The sequence below is a fragment of the Anabas testudineus genome, chromosome 15 (assembly GCF_900324465.2).
Source record: "Anabas testudineus chromosome 15, fAnaTes1.2, whole genome shotgun sequence".
NCBI classification, from domain to species: Eukaryota; Metazoa; Chordata; class Actinopteri; order Anabantiformes; family Anabantidae; genus Anabas; species Anabas testudineus.
In genome coordinates this window covers 3,502,260-3,528,026 of record NC_046624.1, presented here as the reverse complement: position 1 = coordinate 3,528,026, position 25,767 = coordinate 3,502,260, and the positions used below count along the sequence as shown (strand labels likewise).

Genomic DNA, 25,767 nt, shown 5'->3' with positions numbered 1-25,767 from the left:
ACAATATTTTCCATTCAAATGTGGTGTAGTAGAAATATTAATATTAATAAGTAGCAGGTGCAGTATTTAGTGTAGTAGTGCACCTGATGAAATAATAAAAAAAAAATAGTATTTGAATATTACTTAATACAATGTTTTAAGCCTGAATCTTTGTTTATCATGAGCTGAGGTCTAACGAGATCGGGGAAGCAAACGTGTCCCTGCTTTATTAAAGAAAGAACAGACACGACCAGCACATCTATTTCTCTACAAGTAATTTATTTATTTCCTTTTTTTTATGGACATCTGAAAACAATTGCTTGGAGCTGAAATACAAAGTTTCTTCTTACTTTGTAAGTTCTTGCTGACATTGAACACAACTGGAAGCAACATGTTTGGTTTCCTTCTGTTGGCGTTTTAAAAATACCTTTGACTTGAATGGATCTAGGTTAAGAGTACATATGATTCTTGTAGTTTCCGATGCTGACTTCCACACAGGTTAAGGGGTTAAGGTAAAGCAGGTGGGTGGGACATGGACTTGGCAGGTGCCTTTCTGGTCAGTCGTGTCTGTGTGGGGGCTCAGACAGTGCAGACTGTCCCGTTCGTGAGAAGAGACACAGTGATGGCCCAGGTGAAGGTAGCAGGGGACGCGGCGAGGAGCCAGCAGGACTGTGCAGACGTTTACTCCGACATGGCCACTGTCAGCTCCAGTGCAGGTGAGTCGAAAAGAACATTTCATCTAGGTTAAAGGTTGTTGTTACAGGGATGCAGCGATGGTTTACTCTGTGTTGTTAAAGATAGTGTTTAAAGGGGAATCACATTTTCAGACAGAAATTTCAATTGAACTGAAAAATTTAAAAATATCAGCACAACATGTTGTTATAGTCACTTATAAATGAAACTTTGGCACCAAAAACATGTTACACAGATTCTGATTGTGTATTTATCTTTGAAACTGCCAATCAGCATCATGTAAATTGTGGTTTGACCTTATTTGACCCTTGGTGGGTGAAATGGTGGTCAACTCTTATTCTAAAAATGTCTGAAACAGTCCGAATCAGATTTATTCTAAAAGCTAATGAGAGAAATCAAACTATCACCAATCATATCTGCATCCTCTGTGTTGTTTCCCGACACCATGGTGTGAACAGACAAGGTCAGCTGAGTGCACCAATTTGACAGATTAGTCACTTTGTTAGCAATTGTGCAAATAATCTTGGTCAAATCCCCCAGTTTCTGGTATCTCTTTCTCACGAGCTTGGGTTTGGCAGCTAAAGCTCTCTGGCTCTCAGGTTGCCTGATGGCGGTGGGAACCATAAAGCCAGAGTAATCCCTCTTTTTTGAGACGTTCATTGGTGAAATGCGCTCTTAAAACTTCAGGCCGCATTTTTGTATCATGACAACCTGGGAAAACACGAGGAAGTCAAGAAACAGGAGCTGGAGAATTGTCTCCAAAAAGCAGACGTCTTTTTTAGCAATTACACAAAACCTCAACTTTTTTTTTTCCCCTCCTTCATTCTGAAAACAGATATAGGCGAGTCGGTGAGGAAGGGGTCAGTGTGTGAGACCTCCGTGGCTGCAGGTCTCAGCAGGCGGAGCAGGGCCTATCCTTCCTCTGCCAGGAGACGCCACCGCACAACCTTCAGCCACAAGCAGCTGGAACAGCTGGAAATGGCCTTCGGACAAAACCAGTACCCTGACATCTACTACAGAGAGGAGCTGGCCCGCATGACCAAGCTCAATGAGGCTCGCATTCAGGTGGGACAGCCTACACAGCTTTCTTCAAACATGGACTCCACATGAGCGATGCAGCACCTCCACTGTTGAGTTGCATTACGCTGTCAGGGGCTGCTGTTGCAGGCCCACTAACCTTTCCTTCTCTCTAACCCCTCCACCCCCCTCCTTGTCTGAGCAGGTTTGGTTTCAGAACCGGAGAGCCAAACAGCGTAAGCAGGAGCGGGCCTCTCAGAAGGTTCTGGGTGTGATGTCCGGCCACAGGGCTCTGCTGGGAGGCATGCACGTCCAGTCGTCCAGCGTGGCTCGACAGTACTACAGCCAGCCCCTGGCACACATCCCCCGCCTCTCCCCCATGCTGCCCTCTGGGCCGTACTCCCGCCACCCAGGCACAGTTAGCCAGTGCCCGTGCCCCAACGTCCCAACGCAGCCGAGCTCCCAGCGCCAGCATGACGACTGGTATAGCCCACTGAGGAGCAACCTCACCTCATCCATGTTCTCACTGGCCTCCATGCAGCCTCTTGACCCCGCCTCCCACTGGAGTTAAGACGTAACCGACATATTACATGTTGTGAATTTGTTTTTTATCATCAGACACGTTGCTCTGTTTCTCTCTTGCTTTTCCATACTAACCTGCAGTTGTGCTTCTTTTAACTCTACTACTGAACTTGTTTGATATCCTGTAATCACCTCATGTATGTATGAAGTGGATCTTTGTTCTTATGTATTAAACTATTCTTTTAATTGACATTGAAGATTCATCTTTGGAAGCAGTAGTTCAGGGATCTCATTGACATATTACATTTCTTAGTCTCCTTACTCCAACTCTTACCTTAACCCTGAAAGCTTGAACTCTCAACACTTGTGATCGTCACGTGATCAGACCGGACACTGCACCATGATTTGACTAAAAAACACGAGACAGCTGCACAAGTTGAAGTTGGTAGATTACATCTTTTATTGTGTTACATTCAGGAGACAACACAGAGACTCCTGTGTTTCTTTATATCTGCATTAAACAACCTGAAATGATTGAACCAATACTACATGGCAAAAATATAACATTCGTCCATATGAAATCACAGGTGGATTCAAGAAACACTAACACAGTCTTACCTGTGTCTGTTTGAAATGCAGTTAATGTCTGAGGCAAACGTATTGTGTACAAGTGCTTTACTGAAATTAGAAGCTGCACTGAAAGCAGCATCAACCAGTGTGCTTTAAGTCTAGCTTATTCAGTAAAGGACATACAGCAGCGTGAGGATTTCCACTCACTTTACACGTTCATGTCACATGACTGACTACAGTGAGAGTAACGGCGCTCCAGCTGTTCTTGTGATGATCACGAAAACTACCAAGTGATGTGCTGATGTGCCACAACATTCAATTTACACTATTCTGTTTGTTCTTGGGCTTCCCTCCCCAAATAAACCCTTCAACAAGGGCTTCTGCTCTACACACACTACATAGGCTTAGACTATAGATTTGAGCAAGGCCACTTTCTGCTGCCAAGATGACGACAATCAGTTAATCTCCTCGTCACGCAGCGAATTAAATAGATTCACAGTAGGAATCATTTGGTCCACTAAGTTGAGTATTAAAAAGTAAAAGTATTCTTGGTAATCAAGTCCATCATATACAGTGCAGTTTGAAAATGTCCATGTAGAGTGATCACATTCTGTGCTACTGCTTTTTTTTATGGGTTTCATTTGTGCACGTTTTGAGATATAGGAAACTGAGACCTCAGTGTAGAGGAGGGGAATCAGCGTCCAAGTTGCTCTATAGCCCACAGACGTCATTATGTTTGGGTCAGTTGTACTTTGGTAGAAAAAAGTCCTGGTCTTTACTGTATTTGGACACTGACAGAAATCAGAGATCTCTAAACCACGTCAAGCTGACGGAACTGAGAGGATGTCTGCATGGTACCAGTAAAGGTTTAGAAGGTTTGGTTTGTTAGTGATGATGGGTGAATTGGCTCATTTTAAAGCTGCATGATTTTCAAAGAACCTCCAAAAACAGAAGGTACAGAATGAACTACAAGCTACACCAGAATCAAACTGACTACCTATTTTCATTCTTATTAAATTAATGGCAAAAGCAAATTTGGGGGAAAGAGAACTGTCTTGAGCTTAGAAGGAACAAAAAGCTTCATGAATTACAAAAAAAGTAAAGAATAGACTGACTCGTCATCTTAAAGACGATGGCAAGACCAAACCAGGCTCTTTTATAATGTGAGGCATCCTTCCCGTCACTGATGGTCCTTCTGTTCTCTGCAGGCTCTGTGCTGTTGTGGTGGACATGATGACACACGAAGACACTTTATTCCAGTGATTTGGCAAACTCGGCATAATCTATGTAGCCGTCATTGTTTTTGTCATCGTCCCTCAGAACATCATCAATGAGAGCAATGAGGTCCTCCTCTTTCATGGGCTGGCTGTTTTCTCCTCTTTCCTGATGAAAATACAAGAGAATGAAAAGTAATTGATTAATGGAGAAAATTAATCAATAACAATTCTGATTATCCATTAAAAAGTCAGTTAACTTTAGTTTAGAATTTATTTCTTCTTTCTCCGTTTCCTGTATCCTAGAAAATGACTAAGCGTCTTTGTGTTGAAGAAATGTGACAACATAAAATATTTCATGTAACAAGTGCATTAAGCAGGTAAACAGGCATAGTGTACAGGTAGTGTACGCACAGCCCTACCTCTTTGTGTACATGTGTGATTGCTGTGGCTAGTTCCAGCCCGTCCAAGAGGTTGTTTCCGTCATAATCGTGCATTTTAAAGTAGTGCAGCTGTAGCTCCTGGGGTGTCATGTCTTTCTCTGGTTTGTCTATCACTCCATCTAAGTGCTCTAAGATGTGACTGGAAGACAAAGACATCAAAACCATAGTGTTGGAAAGTGTAAATGACCCCAATGTGGAGGAGGAGCTACTGAATTACTCACTCTTTATCCTGGACCATGTTTTTGTCCAGGCGACCGTGACCGTGTCCTGTTACGTGAGCTCCGCTCTCTGCGACCGGCGGCTGCTGCTGCTGCTGCTGATGATCAGAATGCACCTGAGAGTGAACACCCAGCAGACAGCAGGACAGGAGGAGGAGCAGAGCCTCCCAGCGCACACCGCAGCTGCCAGTCCTCATTCTGCTGGGCACACAGACAGATCACAGACAGATAAGACATGAGACATGAGGGCAGGCAACATTACTGTGCTGTATAGAGTATACTGTATCCATGGCCAACACACAACCTGCTAACCTTCACTACTTTTACATTTCTACACTCTGTAATGTATTCACTGACACTTTTTATTCACACTGCACCTTCATTTAAGTACTGCAACACACTCAAGTTGTATCTCCAGCTAGCTAGTGCAGCATATTGCTAAGAAATGAGCCAACAGGTCATAAAATCACGATTATACATAACTATTGTACAAAAGCACTATTACTACGACACTACCGTATCATTAAACGTGACGTTAAACGTCACATTTAAACAGTAATCTTAACAAATGACAGTACCAAAGGTAGACTTGTTTAGTGACTAATAGCGTTCTTGTTTCTGTGAAAAAGAAACATAAACATAAACCGTGTTACATAATGAGGCAGGTTAACGCAGGTAGTTAGCTAGTCAGTGACAGACTAACTCACACTAACATGAGTGTAGCTAACACTAAACATTAGCTACAGAGCTTAATGAAGCTTCACTTGAGGACCAACTTAGATTAAGATAATAAGCACCTGTCTAACATCATGTCTTACTCTGACAGAACTAGTAAAAATGAGATTGTGATACCTACTGAGTAGACTATTTCTCTTCACCTGACTCCGCGGACTGTTATGTTGTTTTAGAATTGGACTGACAACACTGATTAGTCACAGCCTTTAAGAACCAACCGGCTTGCCGTAGATTCTGTTGGACACGACAGCTCATTCTGATTGGTTCAAATTACCAGAGAGTATGAAACCGGGGCGAGAGGGTTCATGTCACTAACCTACGTACTCTGGTAAATTGCTGGACAGCTGATAGTAGCTGTCCACTGAAGAACTTGTATTCTTAGTAGATCCTGTACGTGCTACAGCTTTAGCACACAGAAAAACACAGGTCGTCATAGGACGGGCGGAATAGCGTTTGTGCAAAAAAAAAAAAAAAAAAGTTGTTCACTTTGCCTCGCTTAATAAAGGTTGAAGAAAACAAAACATGATTAACTATTACTGCCATAATCCCACGTTTACAGTGACGAAATATTCGCATTCTCGTTTTTAATGACTTAACAAATGGCTCTTTTCGGTACAACGTGTCATAGGAGGGTGTCTATCTTGAAAGGCGACAGGCAGCTTTGAGGCGAGTCTTTCGTTACAGCGCTGTGTGGTCAACTCACTGACTTAAGAGAAGGACCAGCGTGGATTTATGTCCAGCAAATGTCAACTTTCCAGAGAGAAAATGACGCTGCTATGTCTCTGTTCAGGAGGCTTGAGGTTTCATTTTATGTCATAAAGTAGAGACTTTCAGTCCAACCCCTGGTAGCCCGTGACCCCTGTCTCCCCTTCTAGCTCTGGTTCATAGGTCAAATGCTAATTATTGTTGAGCTGTCTTTTATTTCCTTTCCTCCCTTTAACATGATCATACTCCCCTTCCTTTAAGGGTTGTTAGCGTGAACTGAAAGACTGATTTTGTGCATTCTTTGTCTGCATCCATGTGCTTGATACAGTCCCATTGCGTCACAGTGCAATAGCTGACAGATGTATTATTTTGTAATAGAGCCAGCTTCAGTCTGACAGTGTTGCTGAAGCCAAGCAATTACACATAGCTTTTTGTTTTGTTTCACTGAATTCACCGATGAAATGAGCACTATAAAAAGAAGAACACGGCACCTTGTGTGAATGTGCTCTGCCTCAGCTGGATTACAGCACTCTGCTGCTGTAAGAGTCCGGTTTTCTTTGCATTGCTGCTTCTTAAGCCTCTACCTGATCCAGTTAGAGGGTTAGTGGGAAAAGATTAGGGATGTGGGCCTCAAGAGGAAGACACCCTTTCTCCAAACAGCTACAGATCTTGTCAACATGGCGCATCCGTTAAACAGGGGCAGTTCTAGGATTTCATCCTTAGGGGGGGGGTTTAGCCCTCACTACTGTATAACGTCACTACTGATGTTAATCCCTGTTAGCCTGTTAATGGGGAGTTGAATTATGTGTTTTCAGCACATCATGGCACGCTTTGATTGTAATTTGACTACGATGAGGAACGTGTCATACTGTTATTATTAGATAATGGATATATCTAATTATTACAGAGATATTTGAATGTGCTGTCAATTTTATTATGGTTGATTTATATATATTTGTTTCGTTGTTGTTTTTTTTTTGTATGTTTCAGTTTTACATTGGTTTCATTTGGGAGACAAATAAAACGCCTGAACTAGCAACTCTTGTCTCTCATTTGGGAAACTGTTGATCTATCTGCCAAACTTGACACCATCATTCAGGGAATTGCATTTCTTAGTTATTTCATTTTTATTTTAAAAAGTAAAAAAGATCCTTTCAGTACATGTTGATGGTTTGATAGCCCCCCTGAAAAGGGTCTAGAACCGCCCCTGGGTTTCAGGAAGAAACTTTAATTGACAGGTGTAAATACTAGACAAGAAGATTTCTGCATGTTAGTGTGTGCTGTGATGGAACCAGGTGGGAAACAGTCGTTTACTTTGAAGAGTCAATGTTAAAAATGCAATAAAAGTTGGATTTATTTCTTTCTTTGTGATGACCTTCTGCGGCTATAATAACCCACACTCCACCCTCCACCCTCCACCCCTCCGCACTCTAAGATTGCACATTTATGTAGTCCGCAGTTACTCCCATCGTGTCCGGGGAGTACAGTCACCACCGGGACAGAGCGGCGATGGCAGCCCGGGTCTCCTTCACCCAGGTCCGGCTGGAAGCGGAGCTGGAGCGCTACCGGGCCGAGTGCCAGTGGGACAAGATGCCGCTGATCATCGAGCAGATGCAGGCTGCGCGGATCCACGAGGACGGTGAGTGTCAGTGGTTTCCACCTGGAGGCTGAGGGTGGACGGATCTGCGCACTGCAGGACACAACCATCACAGTCAGAGCACCACAGTCTGAAGCTCCACTTTGTTTAGGGAAGTTTCATTAGTTTCAGGAAGTTTCCCAAAGTCTTTTAGGGTTAAAGTATTTATAAAACATGGTGTGGAGTAAATTGATTTGCACACTGAGGTTTAACTGTGTATGAAATATGTTTTTAAAGGGTTTCAACTTATTACTTAGCTCCACTGTTTGGCTGTGTTTCATAGATATGTGTTGCACTACAGAGCCTTCAGGCTGCTGTACACAACAAGCTGGACTTTGGACTCTCAACAAGATATATCGAGTTAATGTACTCTTTGGCATTTAGCTTTTTCTCCACAAAATCATTCATTAATAACTCTGCTATGAATGATAGGTTTCTTATATCTGTCCTCCTGGGTCGGACCAGGAGTCAGCAGGGGGTTGCCAGATGGATTTGATATGTGTACATGATGGGAGCTACTGTACGGTTAACACCCTTCACACAGGATCAACACTACCACCACCAGTGGACTCACCACTGGCTGCCTTTGCCCTTGACATCATTCCACACCGTGCATATGCAAACACACTTATCGTTCTGCGCCTCATAAAAAAGCTTTAGTGCTTTAGTAAGTCATTCATTCGCCTGCCTCCAACCTCTCACCCCAGTGAAAGTAAATATGGGTTCAGGTGACTCGACTGTGATTCTGCTGTTGTTGAGCTCACGCGTTTTCTCCCTCCGTGCACTGAAGTCACATTAGCTGATCTCACCGTGTGTGTGTGTGTGCACAGAGAGCCAGTTTTAGATCAGGGATGGAGGAACTTGGTTGTGGAATTTGTGATAGCAGTTTTCTGTGGCAGCATTAAGGCTTGAAAACAGCATGTGAACATATTTTTTTTAATGACATTTGCTAGATGCTTTTTTTTTTTGTATGTGGTAAAAATCATGTGTGTGTACTGTGCAGTTTTAGAATGCAGGGCGACCACATGTATGTTTTAAGGGCATTTAAACCAGCAAATAAACATTTTTGACCATATAAAGTATCAAAATGTAAAAGCCAGCTCTAACATACTGATATGGCTAAGTTTCAGCATTTGTTCTCTGAATAAGTACAGTGATCATGCTCCTTTGCTACTGTGCTACTACAATTTCATGGTGTAAAAGTGATCAGGGGCCCTCTTTGGCCCTCTTTGCCCCCCTGCAGCTCTGCCCCTGTGTGGGACTAAGTTAAAGCAATAGAGATGTTACAAAATGACTCCTTGGGGTATATTGTTTAATACTTTATCAGTCATCTTGAACTCAAACAGGAATATTTTATCTCTGGTTGTCTTGGTTACTGTATTGCGACACACTCTTCGTAAAGTCCAACTCCATCTTAAAATCATTAGTGTTACCTTCCCCTCACTGATAGCCTTTTCTGTGCTGATAAAAGCAACAGGCGAGTATGTCGAGCATATCGAGACATAAACATTGTGCACAGAGCTGGCATCAGAACACGCTCACACTGAAGGAACAAGCTAAACAGGAAGGCTTTAATCGAGTGCGTGTGTGTACACAAAACAGAGCTTTCTTACTGGACACTGGATGCAAAGCACAGTTAGTTTATCATAAGAGTAAACTTTGATATTTTGATTCAGTGTAGGTGGACGTGGAGGCCTTTTCATGGTATTACAATGTTTGCTATTTAATGGAAAGTATGAGACAAATGGAAACTGTAGCCTTTAACAAGACTTCAGGACTCAAGCATATTTGAACTACTGTCTCAGAGCTGGTGGGAAATGCTGTTTTTAATGGACAGACTGAGGTTTGCTTTGGCTACAGAAACAAATGACCTGTGACCCAGAACCTAGACCTACTCCGGCGAACTCACTTTTAACTTTTGCATTCCCGCCCCCCCCCAGATGACTACGCAACTCTGCTGATGGCTGAGGCGCTGCTGGAGGAGTGCCTGGTGGAGAACATGGACCTGTTGCGGAGCTCCACCCCTCTGGTGGACAAGATGCAGCCCAAACTGTGCAGGGCCAAGGGCCACCTCAACACCATCCTGAGCCGGGGGCGTCTAACAGTAAGTCTACTCTTGGTTCCATCAGACCATCAAATAGTTGTAGACGGTTCCCTGTATCTATGCAGGCTGTTTTATTGGCCCTAATGAAGGAAGCACTGAAGCCATTACCGCACAGAACACAGGAAGCGTGTGACAGAAATCTCTTCCTCTGCATTGCTGCAAGTTAGTGCCAACTGTTTCTTTCTTTTCTTGTCCAGCCCAGGTACTTGAATGAGGCTCTGCTGCTGATGGCCAAAGTGCACTATGTTCAAGGTCGCTACCGGGATGCCCAGGGAATGTGTGCCAGGGTGGGGCTGGATGAGCTGACGCAGGAGGACCAGCCCACCTATCACCTGCGCTTGCTGGCTGAGGCTTTCGTGATGAAAGGTGCTAGAGAAATACTTGTACCTCCAACATCTCCTGGTTCAGGTTCATGTGAGAGAATCAGTATCTTGTCTGCGTGCTAACTTGAATGTATCAAATGCACAAGCACCGTCTGGGACCCTGCTTTTGAGTAACAACGGGTACAGTTTCGCAACTGACAGCAATGACAACCAGAAGCTATGAAAACAAGACTTTAATTGTATAAAACTGAGCCACTATTTTTTTACTGGCTGAGACTTCCCAAGCCACACCACACTAATTGATGTAACGTGTATTTTGGTGCTGACAGCTAAAGGAAAAACTTGCTTTAACATGGCTGACAGGGTGTGGCCACAAGTGAAACCCACAGTACTTTGTCAGCTTCAACAGCTGACAGAGAGAGAACAGTGCATATAGATGAAGAGTCTGATCTTATACTCATTAATTGATTGACATATTGATTAGACAGCTTTAGAGAGCATCCACCTTAAACACCACCCAACAACAAGTGTGCAATAAACCTACTTTCAATTCAAACAGACCTAGAGGAGGTGTGTCTGCTGTAACTGGGACAGACTGAGCACCTCCACGCGTACATTACCCTGAGAATCCCATTCCTGATCCCTTTGCAAGAAGTTATTGTGACCTCGAAATCACACTGTCCTTTTATGGGTTTTGGAAGTGGAAGTGCAAGGGAGTGCAGCGGGCTGAGCTCCAATCTGTGCAAGTGAATAGAACACGGCTGGAAAACATCAGCTTGATTGGACAGATAGTTATGTCGGTAATCTCCTAGTTTTTTTGTTTGAGTCTCAACCTCAGCTTGTGAATGAGAGTGATGATGGGAAACTGGGAGTTTAGAAAGTTCGACCCCTGAGTAGTGCTCGACTAAGGCAACCTTTGTGGTTTCTCTCCTGAAGACACCTGTGGGGGCAATAAGGTCTAAGACTGGTTAAATTCAGAGTGAAGTAACGTGGAGAAACCGTTCTCTGAACAGATTTCCCACCGTCCCGCACAGATGCTGTTTTAAAAACACCATGATTGTGACTCACACATCAAAAAAAAAGCACTAAGTGTTAGTCAGAGTCACACATGCACACAAGCTGTCTGAAATCCAAAAATGCTTTTTCATTATAGCAAAAATATTTTAGGGTCGTTTTAAAAATGTGTGTTTTTTCCAGTCTGATGCTTCAGTATTTCCATTTTGACACACTGAATGCCAAGATAATTATATGCTCACGCAGGTCAGCGTATTGCACAGTCCTTAGAGCGCCGGACAATCTTGTTATACTTGTCATCATCGTGTCATTATGCTCCCTATTTCCTGATAATTGGACGTGACCTCATGATCATGAAACCGAGGAGAGGTTTATTACAGTAACTGTCCTATTTTGATTTCCTCTGATTGTTTTGAAACCCACTCAGTGATATTTCCAGTGGATTCCCATGACGCCTCAGAACCTACATGAGAAAACAGATCCCATCCTTTGAGGGTTGTGTTGCTCATTCCCATGCTTTTTGTGTATGTGCTGGGGAAATGAAATCACATGTGAATATTTGGATGATGATGTCTGGCCTATTGGCAGCTGTCTGCTTATTTGATTAGTGCTGGCGACTCGCCCGAGGCTTCTGACCGTCACAGGCCTCCTGTGGTCTAGAAAAGTTCCTGCTCCATCCGTTTATTTGTACCAGTAAGTGCACTGAGGGACATCGCAGCATGCATCTGGACAGCCACCACCCTGCTTCATCTGTATCAGTGCATCAGTAATGCATCTGTCTGCACAACACAGTACGAGTGAAACATGCTTAATACATTGGGAACTGTGGTTTTCTCCCACACAATAAAACTGTAGTTTAGATTAAGACACAAAACAAAGTGGATCCCCTTTATAGAAGGACAACACAAAGCCAAATTGTGGTTAAGGCCGTCACACCCTGCATGTAGACCAGCATGTAGACCAGGGTGTAGCCCAGCCTCTCACCCAGTGTCAGCTGGGATCAGCTCCAGCACTCCTGAGGCTCTGATAGGACAGGCAGTAAAGATAATGGATCTGGCTGATCTCGATTTCGCTGTCAATAGGTGATGAATGAATTCATGTCAGTTGTCTCTCTTTGTTGTTTCAGGTCAGTCTCTGGACCACCAGACTGTTTCTGCAGTGTCTCGGGTTCGTCTGTCAGAGAGGGAGGAGGAGAGTCTGTCCTGTTACCTCAGGGCCTGTGATGCGGCTCTGTCATTCCTGCAGGAGCTTGATAAGGTAAATGTTTAGACACGCACAGTATGCAAGGCATGTGTGCATGTTTATGCGTATGTATATGTTCATGTAGAGTCACTAACATTGAACCTGTTCCAGAGTTCGTATTTCCATACGATCGTATTTCCAAGTATTTCCATTCGGATGATGCTTCAAATCCAGTTTCTAGTCCTAAAACTACTAAATACAGAGAAGGGGAGAGAGACAAGAACAGCATGAACACAAGAGACAAGGAGAGACAGGATGAAGATCCAGATCTAGGCGGTCTGGAATGAGACACCCAGGAGAGTGTAACAGAGGTCCCAGGAGAGTCGCCGGTCCAGCAAGAGAGAGCATGAAAGAGAAGAGGAGGAAGGAAACCAGACGGGGAGGGGATCATAGGGAGCAGCATGGGTGTTCATGTGACTGAGAGAACTAATAAAGGCTTCAGGAAAGTTTCCAATAATGTTGAACAACATGGACCATGGAGTGTTTAGAGCACAGTAATTTATTGTAACTTCACGACACACACCACCGTGTGTGTGGCGGGGCGTAGTCAAGTTCAGCCTGGCCTGGACAGAGAAGACAGGACAGAGGAGAGTGAATGGATGTTTAAGTGTTCAAGGCTAGTGCTAGTTAATGTTTTAAATTGCAGTTTTAAGGCTTAAACGTGAGTTTTCCATACGTGATTTAAAGGACTGTGTGATGTCAGCAGGCCTGAGCAGACAGACACACTGCTTCCCCACAGCTTGTTACTGGTGCCTGCTTCACTTTGTGTGACCATTACATACTGTTTGTTTCTGTGGGTTCTCTCTAAGACGTCTTCTGTCCTACTCCAGTGACAAAATGCTGGAGCAATAGTCTGAATGCATGTACAGTAAGACCCTGAGTCGTTTGTTCACATTAGCTTTATGATACTAACATTTGCAGATATCAGCGACGCCTCATGGAAAGACAACCAAAACCAGTCTGCTCCCTCCACCTGCGGACGTTGACCTGGGCTACTTCCTGCAGGCCGCATTACAGAGTGCTTATCTTTGCCTGCTGCACAGGGGGTGAGTCTGCCAACTGTACACATGCACTGCACTGTTGCTCTGTAAATCATTCGTCAAAATGCAGAAATGAAGAAATAAAACTCCTCACAGCTTCAATAGACGCTTTTCACATGTCACCGTGACAGAAAAGTACTACACCGGTGGAAGTCAACTCATACCGATACTATATCGACTTCTACAGGTTATGTTCCTGCTCCAGCCGGCAAAATCAAATTGATCAGTGTTATATAGTCGGTTGATGGTCTTGCACAATCACAGATGGCTCAGTCGTTGGTTATGCAGTATGGCTGCAGTCTGTGCTGATTCATCCATGTCTGTGATGGCGGAAACCTTGGATTTTGTCTTGATTTAGAAAGTGAGGAGGAGGAGGAGGAAATCCAGAAAAAGCTTTCAAGCTTTCAAGCTCGACCTCAGGGAAGCGAAGACGCATTTTCATTTTTGAGCAGCAGGTGTCAGTGTTGCACTTAGACTTGGACCCGCAATGGACTGTTTGGACAAGTGTTGGACTCATCTGCCAGTGTATCAGCTACACCCGGCTCGGAGTAATCACTGGAGCCAGTGCAGGAGTCTATTCCTATGCAGGACTATTGTTTATAAGCTTGGGCGCGTTAATCATTATGCAAATCAGTATCATATTAGAACAATGTGTCATGTCACATATTCTCTGTTTATTTTTTGTGTTCATTACACATTCGCCACCAGTAAGTCTCACTCATATTTGTGTGTGTGTGTGTGTGTGTGTTAGTCATCTTGCACAGGGTGCTCACCAGCTGCGTAGGGTGCTCAGGGTGGTGGAGTCCCGAGGGTCTCAGAGCATCAGAAAGGTGAGGTGTCAACTGAGTGTCTTCTCTTCACCGCTATAAACGTTCACCCACCGTCCCTTTACGACCTCCCTCAGTTAATCAATTTGCCGTCTGGATCATTACCATTTAATTCAGAAGCCCATCAGCGTGCCAGTGCACCAGGATTTTAACATGCTTCATCAATGAATGCATTGTGGTTGCATCTTAGTCTGCAGCGAGGAAGCTGGCAGAGGTGCTGCTGAGCTCAGTGAGTGAGGACAGCTACTGGCCCCCACTTGGCCCTCCACCCTCAGCCTGGCTCCACAGGGAGGGCGCCGCCGCCTCCAAAGACGCCATCTATCCCACCGTTAAACCGCCGCACCGTTACACCACTGACTGGTTAGTTAGATTTTTACATTCCTTTATGTCAGCTGTCTCACTGTATGTCTATATTTCCCTGTACTACACTGCCAATGCTGCACCATCAGCATAAGTGCTTCACCCTTACCAACATTTAAAAAGGTTAATGCTGCCTCTCATTGCATTGCTCCAGCGTATCATACAGCAGTTATCTCTGTAGGTGTCGGGCTTTGCTTTCAGCACATGTGAATCACTTTTGTCCACGTCCTCTCAACAATTCCAGATTTCAAAAGTTGCTGCCAAACTTCTTTGTTCAAGTGGTTCTTGTATTATTTTGTGCTAATTTAAGACTATGAGTCATCGTCAGGGTGGTTTGAATCTGAGCCACATTTCTGCAAAGTCAAATAACACCTTTATTTTTTTTTGGAAAGTAAATTGTTATTATCTAATAGGGAAACCAGCAGGTTTGCTCTTATAGGCTGCCACTTTACACTGGGTCATCAAATGTGAGGGATCCCACATCACACCCTCCTTATTTCACACACATTCCTATAACTCCACCTATATGGATATGAACAATATATATATATACTGTAGAGTTATATTTGTACAATGATGAATAGTGTAAATTAGTGCCAAGCATTAGTGTGGGAGACAACAAAAGGCTGTTGCTTGTCAATAGCTTAACTGGTGTTTAAAGTTTCAAGGGTTGAAAGCCCTGGATGAGGTCACACAGCCTTAAAAAAAACAATCAGACTAATTTGTACCTCCTCCAGAATCAGCGTCCCCAAGTCTTTGGCTATGGAAATTGTTGCATTGCTCCCTTGGGTTCGGAGTGAAGGAGTGTTTTTCGTGGTCTTGCCCTCCAGTGTGGGTCAGCGTGGTGTTGAACAAAGTTTTCTAAATGAGTTTCCTCTTGAAGGAACATCCAACTGATACAGTAGGAGACTCTGTAGGAGTGATTGTAGGTCTCATCTATTCTGGGAACGCCTCAGGATAAAAAGATGGATACTGTGACCCAGTGCCATCCTGCAGTATGTGGGCTGGATGCAGGTGGCAGGTGTTGCTGGGCCACAGCAATATGGCTGTCTGGGACGATACAGCATGACATAAGATGACATAAAGTGCCGTGAAGTGACATAATATTCACAAGGCATGAAAATCCCCTACCCCAATCCTGACATGACAAACTGGTTATCTACATCAGCACATTAAGCTGTATCGCCATGATTCCCTCTCTGCAGGGATCCTATGCTCGCTGCTCAAGCCCCGCTAGCCATACTTAGTCACTGCCACATGACTAATCCTGCCCACACTATCATAAGTGAAGATCTAAATCCATGTCTGAGATTGGGAGGAGAGGAGAATTCACCCTGAAGAATGGCTGCTTCAGAGTTGTTCAGAGTTGGCTCAGGTGCATCTTCTGTAACGGCCACACACTGGAGTCTGGTGCTGGAGTCTGACGCAGACACGACCAGAGCTGGAAGAAAGAAAAGAAAGTGATGAATGACAGGGACAGGAGGAGTAGAGATGGAAGAAATGAAGGAGCCGGTGTGTGTGTGTGTGTGTGTGTGTGTGTGTGTGTGTGTGTGTGACATTTGAGATATTGCTGTGTAGTGATACATCCAGGGTGGTCCGTGTTGTGTTACAGCACCAAAAGTGAGACAGAAACTGGACACTAGCAACAATCTGGCAGTCTAGATCGGGACAAGCCGTGTGTGTGTGTGTGTGTGTGTGTGTGTGTGTGTGTGTGTGTGTGTGTGTGTGTGTGTGTGTGTGTGTGTGTGTGAGGGATAGACTTCCTGTTCATATGGTTCTATTTCCTGTTTGCTGTGTCCAGTTGCTACTGCCCTCAGGACGTGGTGGAAGAGGCTGTGCTGCTGCTGCTTATCACAGAGTCCATGGTGAGACACACACACACACACATGCACACGTCCGTCCTAGGCTTTTTTTTTGCTTTCTGTGTGTTTCATGTTCCAGCACATTTCTTGAAGAACCTTTTAACCTTTTAGCTGAAATCTTCAGTCCTTCCTTCCTTCCTTTGTCCTTTCTCCTCTTTCCTCTTTCACCTTCACTGTCTCTGTCTGTCCAGACCAGCAGTGAGGCCGTGATCAGTCGCCTGCCGGACCAGGCCGAGGCTCGCCACGCCAGCCTGCAGGATGCAACCTCTGTCTACGACCTGCTCACCATCGGCATGGCCAGGAGAGGGCAGTATGCTATGCTGTCTGAGGTGTGCTCACACACACACACACACACACACACACACACACACACACACACACACACACTCTGTGCTGGAGGTCTAAGGAGAGGAAAGCAAACGAGTGAGAAATTAGACATGTTAGTGAACGGTTCGCCTTTGGCAAATTCTTTAATGAACGTCCTTATCACTTGGAGTGAGGGGATTATGTGTGTCTTTCTCTCTCTGCCTCTCAGTCTTCCCTCGCTGTCCGTCTTTTTCTACTTCTTCCACTTCTTCATTTCCTCATATTATGTTTTTTTTACCTCCCAGTGCAAACTCTGCAGCGTGGGAAGCCGGGGAGGCAGAGGTTATTTCAAATTAGATTTGTCCTCCTGTCTGACTGATTCATGGAAAGGGTCAGTCATGTTATAAGAAGGACCACACACACACACACACACACACCCACACACACACACACACACTCACACACACTGAGGCTGTTCCATCTACAGCTGTGGATTGGTTTGCTGATATATGAGGCCAGTTTGGGCCATTTATTAAAAGTTTGATGTTAGCTACTCAGTGCCATTCATCTCTGATGTGATGTATCACATTGATCAGTTACATATTTAATGTGTTTTATTAATCAATTCACAATGTGTCTGCAACAAGCTCTGATTTTTATATCAATAAATGGACTTAAATAAAACGCAGACATGTGATATGGTTCTACACTGGGAAGCACATGTACTCGAAATGAATGGTAATAAAAGTCCCTAATGTATTGAAATATCTCTCTACTTGTAGCTGTAAACTGCTCCAAGTGAAGTCATTCATTCATTCCACATAGTTTTTTATTCATTCGTTTATTTTCTATTTGTGGCAAATGAATGAAATACCAGCTCTGTACAGTGGCTATTAAAGGACATTAAAGAAATCACCCCCCTCTGCCTCTCCTTGCCCTGCTGTGCTCTGCTGTGCTCTGCTGTGCTCTGCTACGCTCGACCACTCTTCCCAGCACTTTACTTAGTCATTGTTATGTAATGGCACCAAAGGACAAAGCTTTCGAACATACTAGTCAAGCTAAAATAATGAAAATTCTCCGATTGGTTAGTTAGAGTGTTTAACGAGTCTGGATCAGTCCCCATTAAGATGTTTATAAAGCATATAATCATACGTAGGTTATTTCCATAACTCTCTCTACTTAATCAACTCACGCAGAGGCTGATACTCTGTGCAGCACGACATCTTTGTCTGCATGTTAAATGGTCAGCGGTTTTTCTAATGAGTGCACATTATTTCATTAGAATAGCGCACAGACCTTTGTCCTGGCTTAGCTTACTTCTGCAAGACTGACAACATCTGACTGAGCGGCGCTCCACGCCATCCTCAGCTCGTCCACACACACATCAATCACATCATTATGGACTGAAACAGCACAGAGTGGGTGGTGAGTGGTGACTTACAGTCCTTTTAAGCTACTGTAGAAATATTGAGTGATTGAATTTAGTGACTCTGTTTGGTTGAATAAATTCTCTTTCTTAAGTTAAAATATTTAAATTAATTGAAATTTAATTGAAATATGATCTTGCTGGTGTAGTGCCAGGACAGTTCATTGCAGGTTTACCTGGGCTGTCTCATTCTGCTTAAACATTGTGCTTAATACAAAATGACATAACTGAAACATGTGTGTGTGTGTGTGTGTGTGCACGTGTGTGTCTTCTTCAGTGTCTGGAGCGAGCCATGAAGTTTTCATTCAACGAGTTTCACCTTTGGCACCAGCTGGGCCTGTCACTCATGGCAGCCGGGAAGGTGAGCTCATTTCTCCTTATATACCAGCAGCAGCCACTTGCAAACACCACACCACACCCAAAGGAGACATCCGTCTTCTACCACGCTTCTATCCTGTACGCACATACCGCCCTTGTCCAGAAGTGTAGCAAACAGCTTTTTACTGTGTAAACTAAATTCTGATACTAAATAAATAGTACTAAAATAGCATAAAGCAAATAGCATCTATTTGCAGATAGATAAATAAATAAAGTTGACCAACTGCACATTCTTCATATGGGAGCTATCAGAAGGAGCTGGGATAGCTGTCTCTCTGTTCCTCTGAGAGAGAGTGTGTGGACATGTCTTAATATTCTCATGTGGACATAAAAATACCATTCTTGTGAGGACATTTTCACCATAACAAGTTTAAAGAGCATTTTTAGGGGTAAAACTAGGTTTTAGGTTTTAGGGTTAGAGTTTGAATCAGGTTTTGGTTAGGGTTAGGGTAACGGGCTGGGGAATGCATTATATCTGTGTGTGTGTGTGTGTGTGTGTGTGTGTGTGTGTGTGTGTGCATGCGTGTCTGTGTGTGTATGTGACAGAAAAATTGATCTGGGTTGCAGGATAAAGTGACACTGCAGATCAATGGAGAGCTCTAGAAATAGGCTGCTCCCTAGAAGGAGAAGGGGCCGCCTCAGTGTCGTCAGATCCGCTTCTATTTAGGGCTGGCTTGATGTGTGTGTGTGTGTGTGTGTGTGTGTGTGAATGTGTGTGAGCACATGTTCGTGTGCATGTGGTCCATTAATGATTGACCTACATGTATTAAGTGACTGCATGTCTAAATGGGTCTATTAGGGCTGTGTAAGGACAGTTGATGTGTGTTTGATAGACTCGCTTAAAAGCGAACCATGTCATCTGAGGCTGCACGACAACTGGCCTCTGTGCGCACATTTATCACAATTTGTCACTGACATTTGCTTGTGTGTGTGTGTGTGTGTGTGTGTGTGTGTGTGTGTGTGTGTGTGTGGGTGTGTGTGTGTGTGTGTGTGGGTGTATGTATTCCAGGGGGTCGGTGCTGTGTCTGTGTTTAAAGAATGTGCCAGGATGAGACCAGAGGATCCTTCATTGCCACTGTTGGCTGCTAAAGTCTGCATTGGTCAACTGCACTGGGTGAATACACACAAACACGCCTACATAAACTTGCATATAATAACATGCACACACACACAGGTGAGGGTCAAGGGGTGAGATCCCGAATCATGCACACACATGTGAGAACGAACTAAGGATCTAAGGATCTTTGATGATCCTAGTTTAACTCCTAACTCTGTCTGGGACATGAAATCTCTCAGTGTCAATGTGCACGACTCAATGACATGCAGCCTGTGACTAGAGAATAAAAGTGAGTGACTTTTCTTCAGGGATTACAAACAATAAGATTGGCAACATTGTCATTGTGCTTTCTAATCAGTATGGATCATAAAGCAACAATCCATTCTCCATCTGGATCTAATGACGCATCACAAAGCTGCGTGTAAACGGACAATCATTTCTGTAATCCATGCATGTTCATTGAAAGGTGAAGTTGTGTCACAGCATTCTGCAGGGCACTCACTGGAGGTTTACAGCATGAGTGACGAATGATGTGTGGACGCACGTTTGGGAAAGTGGCGTGTGTGTACATGTAGTCCACACGCAGCATCGTGTCACTAATGTTTTGGGATTGACACTGGGGTCACTCAGTGCAGATACACTTCACCGTTAGATACCTTGGATGGTCCCGCTGTTCGTGATCTGGGCAGGAGGGGAGAAAGTCACATCATCAGAGGGAGAGAGAGAGAGAGAGAGAATGCGTGAGGGTGAATTAGACAGAGAGAGAGCAGAGAAAGGGGTCAGAGATTAGAAAAGGGGAACTAACGGGCGAATGGAGAGAGCACATCTGTCAGTGGCTGGAGATCATGGCAGGCGACACTAAGGAGCTTACAGCCTTAATCACAATGGGACACTATGGCCATAGTGCAGTGGGACATTACATAAATAGGCCACAATTATCTCCCATCAGCTCCACTGAACAGTCTGGACTGTTATCTAGCCAGCAACATTTTCTTTGCTCATTGCATCGGGCCACTATCCAACACACCAAACCATAAGAATTTCTTCTTCTTTTTCTAGCTCTTCGTAGTTCTGCTCCACATGTCCAGTATATGGAACAGAAACAGCCCGTGGGACAAATTAACCCCGTTAAAACGCATGACATCACCACAAACTGCACGACCGGTGATCAGAACGCGAAGCCGCTTCTCTGAATTCCTCAAGAGTCGTCTTTGACTCGACACCAGCCGTACGTTCTTCTCTCATGCCCTTCAAGGGTGCAAAGAAAAAAAACAACGTAATCCTCCTCAAGTGAGCGTGGACGGGCTGCGTGTTCAAACGACTTAGCTTTGAACTCACAAGGACTTGATTCAGAGAAAGAACAGAGGACGGGAGCAGGAGAGGGAGGGAGGGAGGGTGTCGGAGCAGTTGGCTTGCTGTTGCGCTGGCGTGCTGTCAAAGGCATTACCCCACCACCACCACCACCACCACCTCCCCCCACGCCCACCTACCCACCTGGCATACCTCACACAAAGTGACACACTTTCTCCTCAGCTCAGAGCACCCCGGTGTGGCTCAGGCACACACACACACACACACCGTCTGCAGGCTACTGCTGCGTGTGGGGGCAAGCTTCTGTGTGTGTGTGTAGGCGTGTGTCCTTCAGCAAAGTCTGTGTTGTCCTTCAGCTGAATCTATTCGGAGTAAACTCAGCCATCACTCCTCCATTTCCTGCTGCACCTCAGCAACATCTGCCTTTCAGTGTTACACAGGCCTGGCCTGTCAGTCATTTATTGGTTTTGTTTCATATTAGAGATTATTAGTTTGGCTGGGTTTGTGTGATAGCAGAATAATTCAGTTTAATTCAGCACTTTAATGCCTCATATCCAACTAAACTATCCCACAGACACTAAACCAGTGTATGTGTGTGTCCAGTTTGATGAAGCGGAGGCTCTGTCCCAGACTGTGGTGTGCATGGGGGAGGAAGCCGGAGAATTTCTGCCTAGGGCTTACCTATCTCTGGGACTCAGCTGCAGTCTACAGGCCTCTGAAGGTACGGTACGGGTACACACACCTTACTGTGACTGTCACCACCAGAAAATCAACAGCATGAGCCATTTGTTCAAATGCATAAAAGCGTCTGTGTTTATTATTTCCCTGACAAGCAAGAGGACACAAAACCACTTAGGAGGAGTGAAGGAAGAGTGGTACATCCAAAGTGTTACTACTACAGTAGTTGGTCGCCTTTATCTTAAAGGGATAAGTTCAACATTTTCACAATAATTCCCTCCCTCCAATAAACCCGACCTTTTACTCTTTGCAGCCACTCTGAAAGCAGATCGGAATGAATTCAACAAAAAAGCACTGCAAGCGCTGAGCAAGTAGGTCCCACTTCTTCTATTATTTACACCATAGGGTTTGCTGTTGATCAGTTGTAATTCTGCTCACATCACACATTCAGTATGCAGTGTGTACCTTTTTTAGTTTTTAGCCATGCTAGCAATCCATCTAACTACTGTGTGGAACATCATTATGTTTATTATGTTAGGATGCTAAAGTTAGCATTTAGCTCAGATCAGGGCTATGTCGAAGAAGAGCCTCACAAATGCTGTGATGAAGAAAGTCTATCTCCCAGCGTTATAACCTTTGCTGTATAAACATAAACACACATCTATCTCTTTACAGGGCTCATTCATTAGACCCCCAGGATGCTGAGATTGCCATGTACCTGGCTCTGGAGCTGGCACTAGTACGGCAAGTAAGACAAAACAAACAATAGGTATTACTGTACATGTTGGGGTAATTGAAAACAGATATTTGCTTTTATGCTAGAAAACATTACACATTATAAGTTGTGCATGTCTGGCAGGTCTCTGCAGCCATGGAGCCCCTGCAGGCAGCTTTATCTCTGCGCAGCGACGACTTACACGCCCTCCACCTGCTGACCCTGCTGCTCAGCGCCCAGAAACACCACCGTCATGCCCTGGACACCCTGGGCCTGGCCCTCAGCCAGCACCCCGACAACTTCAAGTGAGCCAGCCCACTTAGTCACACTCAACAGAAAATGGTGAACTGAGGAAAATCAGACGCAGAACATTTCAGACTTTGTGTTGTGATCACACGTCAGTGTGTGAGTTTGTGTAAAAGTAGTTTCGTGAGTGTGAGTGATGCAGCAAGGCTCTGTCCTAACTCTAGTCCTCTCTGTAAGGATAGGGTGTCTTAGCTCCACTGTGCTGGAGGCCAAACACACACACACACACACACACTTAACACCTTATTTAGATGTGCCAGTGGAGGCCTGCATTGCGGAACACATGCCTCTTTTAACACTGTACTTCTGACCCGAGCAGTGGTGCTGGTGTCCTGATTGAGACAACCTGTGACAGAAACTACTCTGTCTTTCAAGTAAGTTAAAACATGTAAAAAATTCATTCTGCTCATTTTCAGGCAGGAATTTAGGGGTGTCTCTACTCATGCATCCAAAATGTCACCTTTGTCCAGACGCATACCTGACCAAGGTTCAAGGTCCCATTCATTCAAACATAAACACTTAAAACATCTTATTAGCTGTGGAAAAAGATGCTTGTATCAGGGGCAGACATTAACTCTCCACACCAGTTATTTCACACTAATGATATGGAAGCTTGTTGCATCATCTTTCTGATGTGTTTCCTCTCCATTCCAAAGCCCAGTAAAGCATTTCATAATGCTACCATTTGGGGTCAGTGTTGACCTCCACGGTCCCAGCACAGGCAGCTGGGGTACATCCGTGTATCAGGGGAGAGAAAAACAGAAAGGAAATGCAGAAAAACAAGAAAAATGATGAAACAGCAACGGGAAGGAAGGATGTAAGAGCCTGGCAGAAAGGAGAAAACACAGCGACAGAGTGGGTGGATGCAGGGAGGATGATGGTTTTATAATTACACAAGCTTTACTGATCAGTACTGTATGTACAATAGGAAGATTGAAATCTGTTCTCTCTGTCTACAATCACACACTTAGACACACACACCTCCTCCGTAGAGACACTTGACTGCTTTGACCCATTTAAGAGCTCTTTTCCGGGCTCAGCCAATCATATTGCTCTCTGCGCCAGGAATCCCCATTGCCTCGGTAACCATGAGGTCATATGGGTAGAGCAGACAGCATCAGTTGTTATTCCCAAACTGTTGATATGGAGCGATAGAGAGACAGTGAATCAGAGAGAAAGAGAGACATAAATCTATCTGTGTTTAGTTTGTTGACTGGAACAGCTGAATTCAAATGTTGATGAATTATTACCTACAAATCCATTATGTAGTCAGTTGCTATGTTATTGTGTCCAGGATAATTGTGTAAGTGTAAGTCTCACTGAAACATCATACACAGTGCATAAACACACACTACATTGAAATATAACATCTCAAGTCAGAGAGAACAATATGGTTTTGAAGAATCACTTAAAGCTGCACTGCGTAATTTGAAAGATGTCTCTTGTAGTGACGAAGATACTTGAATGCACACAGAATGATAATTGTGATTTTTCAGCTACATTACACTACACTTTGCCGAGGCTTTCAAGTATTACACAAACAGAAATGATTGAAATTCTCTGATTGGTTAAAAGAGTGAGCCTCACTTAAAAGCCTTTTGGAAAGACTATCTCAGCACTGCTGCCAGACTGTTTAATGTTTAATTTAACTGTTTAAAACCCTAGCAGCACTTCCCCACAATAACATAAGCTTTGGAGCGTATTTCTTACTTATTAAATATATTAAATACTTGAGAAAAGTCACATACTGTGTCTTTAAATGTCTCCATTAGCAGCAGGCAGTTCTTTTTATTGAACAAACCTCTGATAAATTTTACACTATGTGTGTAATATTTAATACTTGATAAACAAACTTGCATGTCAATAGTGAAGATAAGAACAGACATGAACCGACAGACATATTTTTCTTTCATGGGTAGGATGTATTATCTGCTGCCCATAGACACATATTTAAGTTAGTGTTTGCTGATTGCTAATGTTTGCTAACGCATTAGCTATTAGTACTGATTGCAGCTTTAAACATCAGAAGTTGAAATAAACCAAAACAGAATTATAAACTTGCTTTACTATCAAAACAAACACTATAATAAATGGTGGTTTTAATGTTGTGGTGGACGGGGCATGGGCCCCCTTACAGGCTAGAATGCTGCATGTACAGTATGTCATAAATAACATCATAATAATAATCATAATTTCCATTGCCCTTATCAATACACTCAATCATTTTTTTTTTTTTGTCATAGTTTAAGATTTTTTACTTTTTTCCACTCATTTTTTTATACACAAATTGTTAAATGTGCATAAAAAGTAGTAGGCACAACTCTACCTGGAGAGAGAGGGTCAAAGGAGGTGTGTTCTCAATAACAAGCTCATTGAATATCATGTGCCTTAGATGTGTGAGCAAGCATCACACATCAAAGCTTGCAGCGTGCATGGTGCTGGGCATTCCGCGACACTTGTGTGTGTGTGTGTGTGTGTGTGTGTGCGCGCGTGTGTGCATGTGTGTGTCTTTGTGTGTTGTGGTGGTGAATCTTGTACATGTGCACAAGATTGTGAGGTTGCACATGCATGTGTTTGCCTGTGTGCATGACTGTGTGTGATTCTCGTTAGCCACTGCCTCTCTGCACCACAACAAACTGTCAGCTCACTGTAGCATACCGAATTTCTCCTTCTTCCCGTTTTCTCCCGCATCCTCAACCCCCGGCTTCTGTCTTTCTCTCTTTCTCCATCTCTTTCTTTCTCTCTTTCCTTCTCACCCTCCTTTTTTTTCCTCTACTTGCGTCTCATCTGTTTTATCTCTCCGTCTCCACTTCTCCCTTTTTCTTTGAAATTTTAATCACCCAGTAAACAGGCATGCATTTCAATGTGAAATGGGATGCTGTTACAGATTGAGAGAGCTGAGGCGAGAGATGGACAGGGGGGTGGGGAGGTGAGGGGTGGTTGTGTGAGTGTGTGCGAGTGAGAAAAAGAGACACAGAGAGAGAGAGAGAGAGAGAGTGATCATGGTCTTTCAGTTTGTACTAAAGAGAATGATTAATTCCAGCCTTTGATTCTGGGATTCTGCATTCGTCTAATGGGATGTTGCA

The 25,767-nt window shown here is 44.0% G+C and overlaps 3 protein-coding genes across 7 annotated transcripts in view; 2 read left to right on the top strand and 1 right to left on the bottom strand.

Moving 5' to 3' along the window:
* The first annotated feature begins 360 nt into the window (after positions 1-360).
* Positions 361-2,385, top strand: prop1 (PROP paired-like homeobox 1). The gene is made up of 3 exons (XM_026356048.1): positions 361-695; positions 1,508-1,737; positions 1,895-2,385. The coding sequence occupies exons 1-3, from the start codon at positions 512-514 to the stop codon at positions 2,258-2,260; spliced, it is 780 nt and encodes a 259-aa protein (XP_026211833.1). The 5' UTR covers positions 361-511; the 3' UTR covers positions 2,261-2,385.
* Positions 2,386-2,647: 262 nt separating this feature from the next.
* mcfd2 (multiple coagulation factor deficiency 2, ER cargo receptor complex subunit) lies at positions 2,648-5,606 on the bottom strand. 5 transcript variants are annotated; one of them, XM_026356879.1, is made up of 4 exons: positions 5,509-5,606; positions 4,660-4,854; positions 4,418-4,577; positions 2,648-4,164 (listed from the first exon to the last, which is right to left on the bottom strand). In XM_026356879.1, the coding sequence occupies exons 2-4, from the start codon at positions 4,851-4,853 to the stop codon at positions 4,033-4,035; spliced, it is 486 nt and encodes a 161-aa protein (XP_026212664.1). In that variant the 5' UTR covers position 4,854; positions 5,509-5,606; the 3' UTR covers positions 2,648-4,032. The 5 variants fall into 5 exon arrangements, with proteins under 5 accessions (XP_026212664.1, XP_026212667.1, XP_026212666.1 ...); XM_026356882.1 differs by having other exon boundaries at positions 5,513-5,605; XM_026356881.1 differs by having other exon boundaries at positions 4,660-4,857; positions 5,509-5,597.
* A 1,913-nt stretch (positions 5,607-7,519) lies between these two features.
* Positions 7,520-25,767, top strand: part of ttc7a (tetratricopeptide repeat domain 7A) — a 37,904-nt gene continuing 19,656 nt past the window's right edge. Inside the window, exons 1-15 of the mRNA XM_026355718.1 lie at positions 7,520-7,735; positions 9,673-9,836; positions 10,034-10,202; positions 12,300-12,430; positions 13,337-13,461; positions 14,207-14,285; positions 14,473-14,642; positions 16,444-16,507; positions 16,696-16,833; positions 18,514-18,597; positions 19,624-19,728; positions 21,586-21,703; positions 21,974-22,031; positions 22,336-22,408; positions 22,520-22,680. Of these exons, the coding sequence (XP_026211503.1) occupies positions 7,606-7,735; positions 9,673-9,836; positions 10,034-10,202; positions 12,300-12,430; positions 13,337-13,461; positions 14,207-14,285; positions 14,473-14,642; positions 16,444-16,507; positions 16,696-16,833; positions 18,514-18,597; positions 19,624-19,728; positions 21,586-21,703; positions 21,974-22,031; positions 22,336-22,408; positions 22,520-22,680 (1,769 nt within the window). The 5' untranslated portion in view covers positions 7,520-7,605. The remainder of the gene's footprint in view (positions 7,736-9,672; positions 9,837-10,033; positions 10,203-12,299; positions 12,431-13,336; positions 13,462-14,206; positions 14,286-14,472; positions 14,643-16,443; positions 16,508-16,695; positions 16,834-18,513; positions 18,598-19,623; positions 19,729-21,585; positions 21,704-21,973; positions 22,032-22,335; positions 22,409-22,519; positions 22,681-25,767) is intronic.

Excerpts from the sequence above, each read along its gene's own strand:
- prop1 (XM_026356048.1), top strand. The coding sequence starts at position 512 with ATGGACTTGGCAGGTGCCTTTCTGGTCAGTCGTGTCTGTGTGGGGGCT. Across the intron at positions 696-1,507 it reads CACTGTCAGCTCCAGTGCAG|ATATAGGCGAGTCGGTGAGG; the intron begins GTGAGTCGAAAA and ends TTCTGAAAACAG. Across the intron at positions 1,738-1,894 it reads TCAATGAGGCTCGCATTCAG|GTTTGGTTTCAGAACCGGAG; the intron begins GTGGGACAGCCT and ends TTGTCTGAGCAG.
- mcfd2 (XM_026356879.1), bottom strand. The coding sequence starts at position 4,853 with ATGAGGACTGGCAGCTGCGGTGTGCGCTGGGAGGCTCTGCTCCTCCTC. Across the intron at positions 4,578-4,659 it reads AACATGGTCCAGGATAAAGA|TCACATCTTAGAGCACTTAG; the intron begins GTGAGTAATTCA and ends TTTGTCTTCCAG. Across the intron at positions 4,165-4,417 it reads TCACACATGTACACAAAGAG|GAAAGAGGAGAAAACAGCCA; the intron begins GTAGGGCTGTGC and ends TATTTTCATCAG.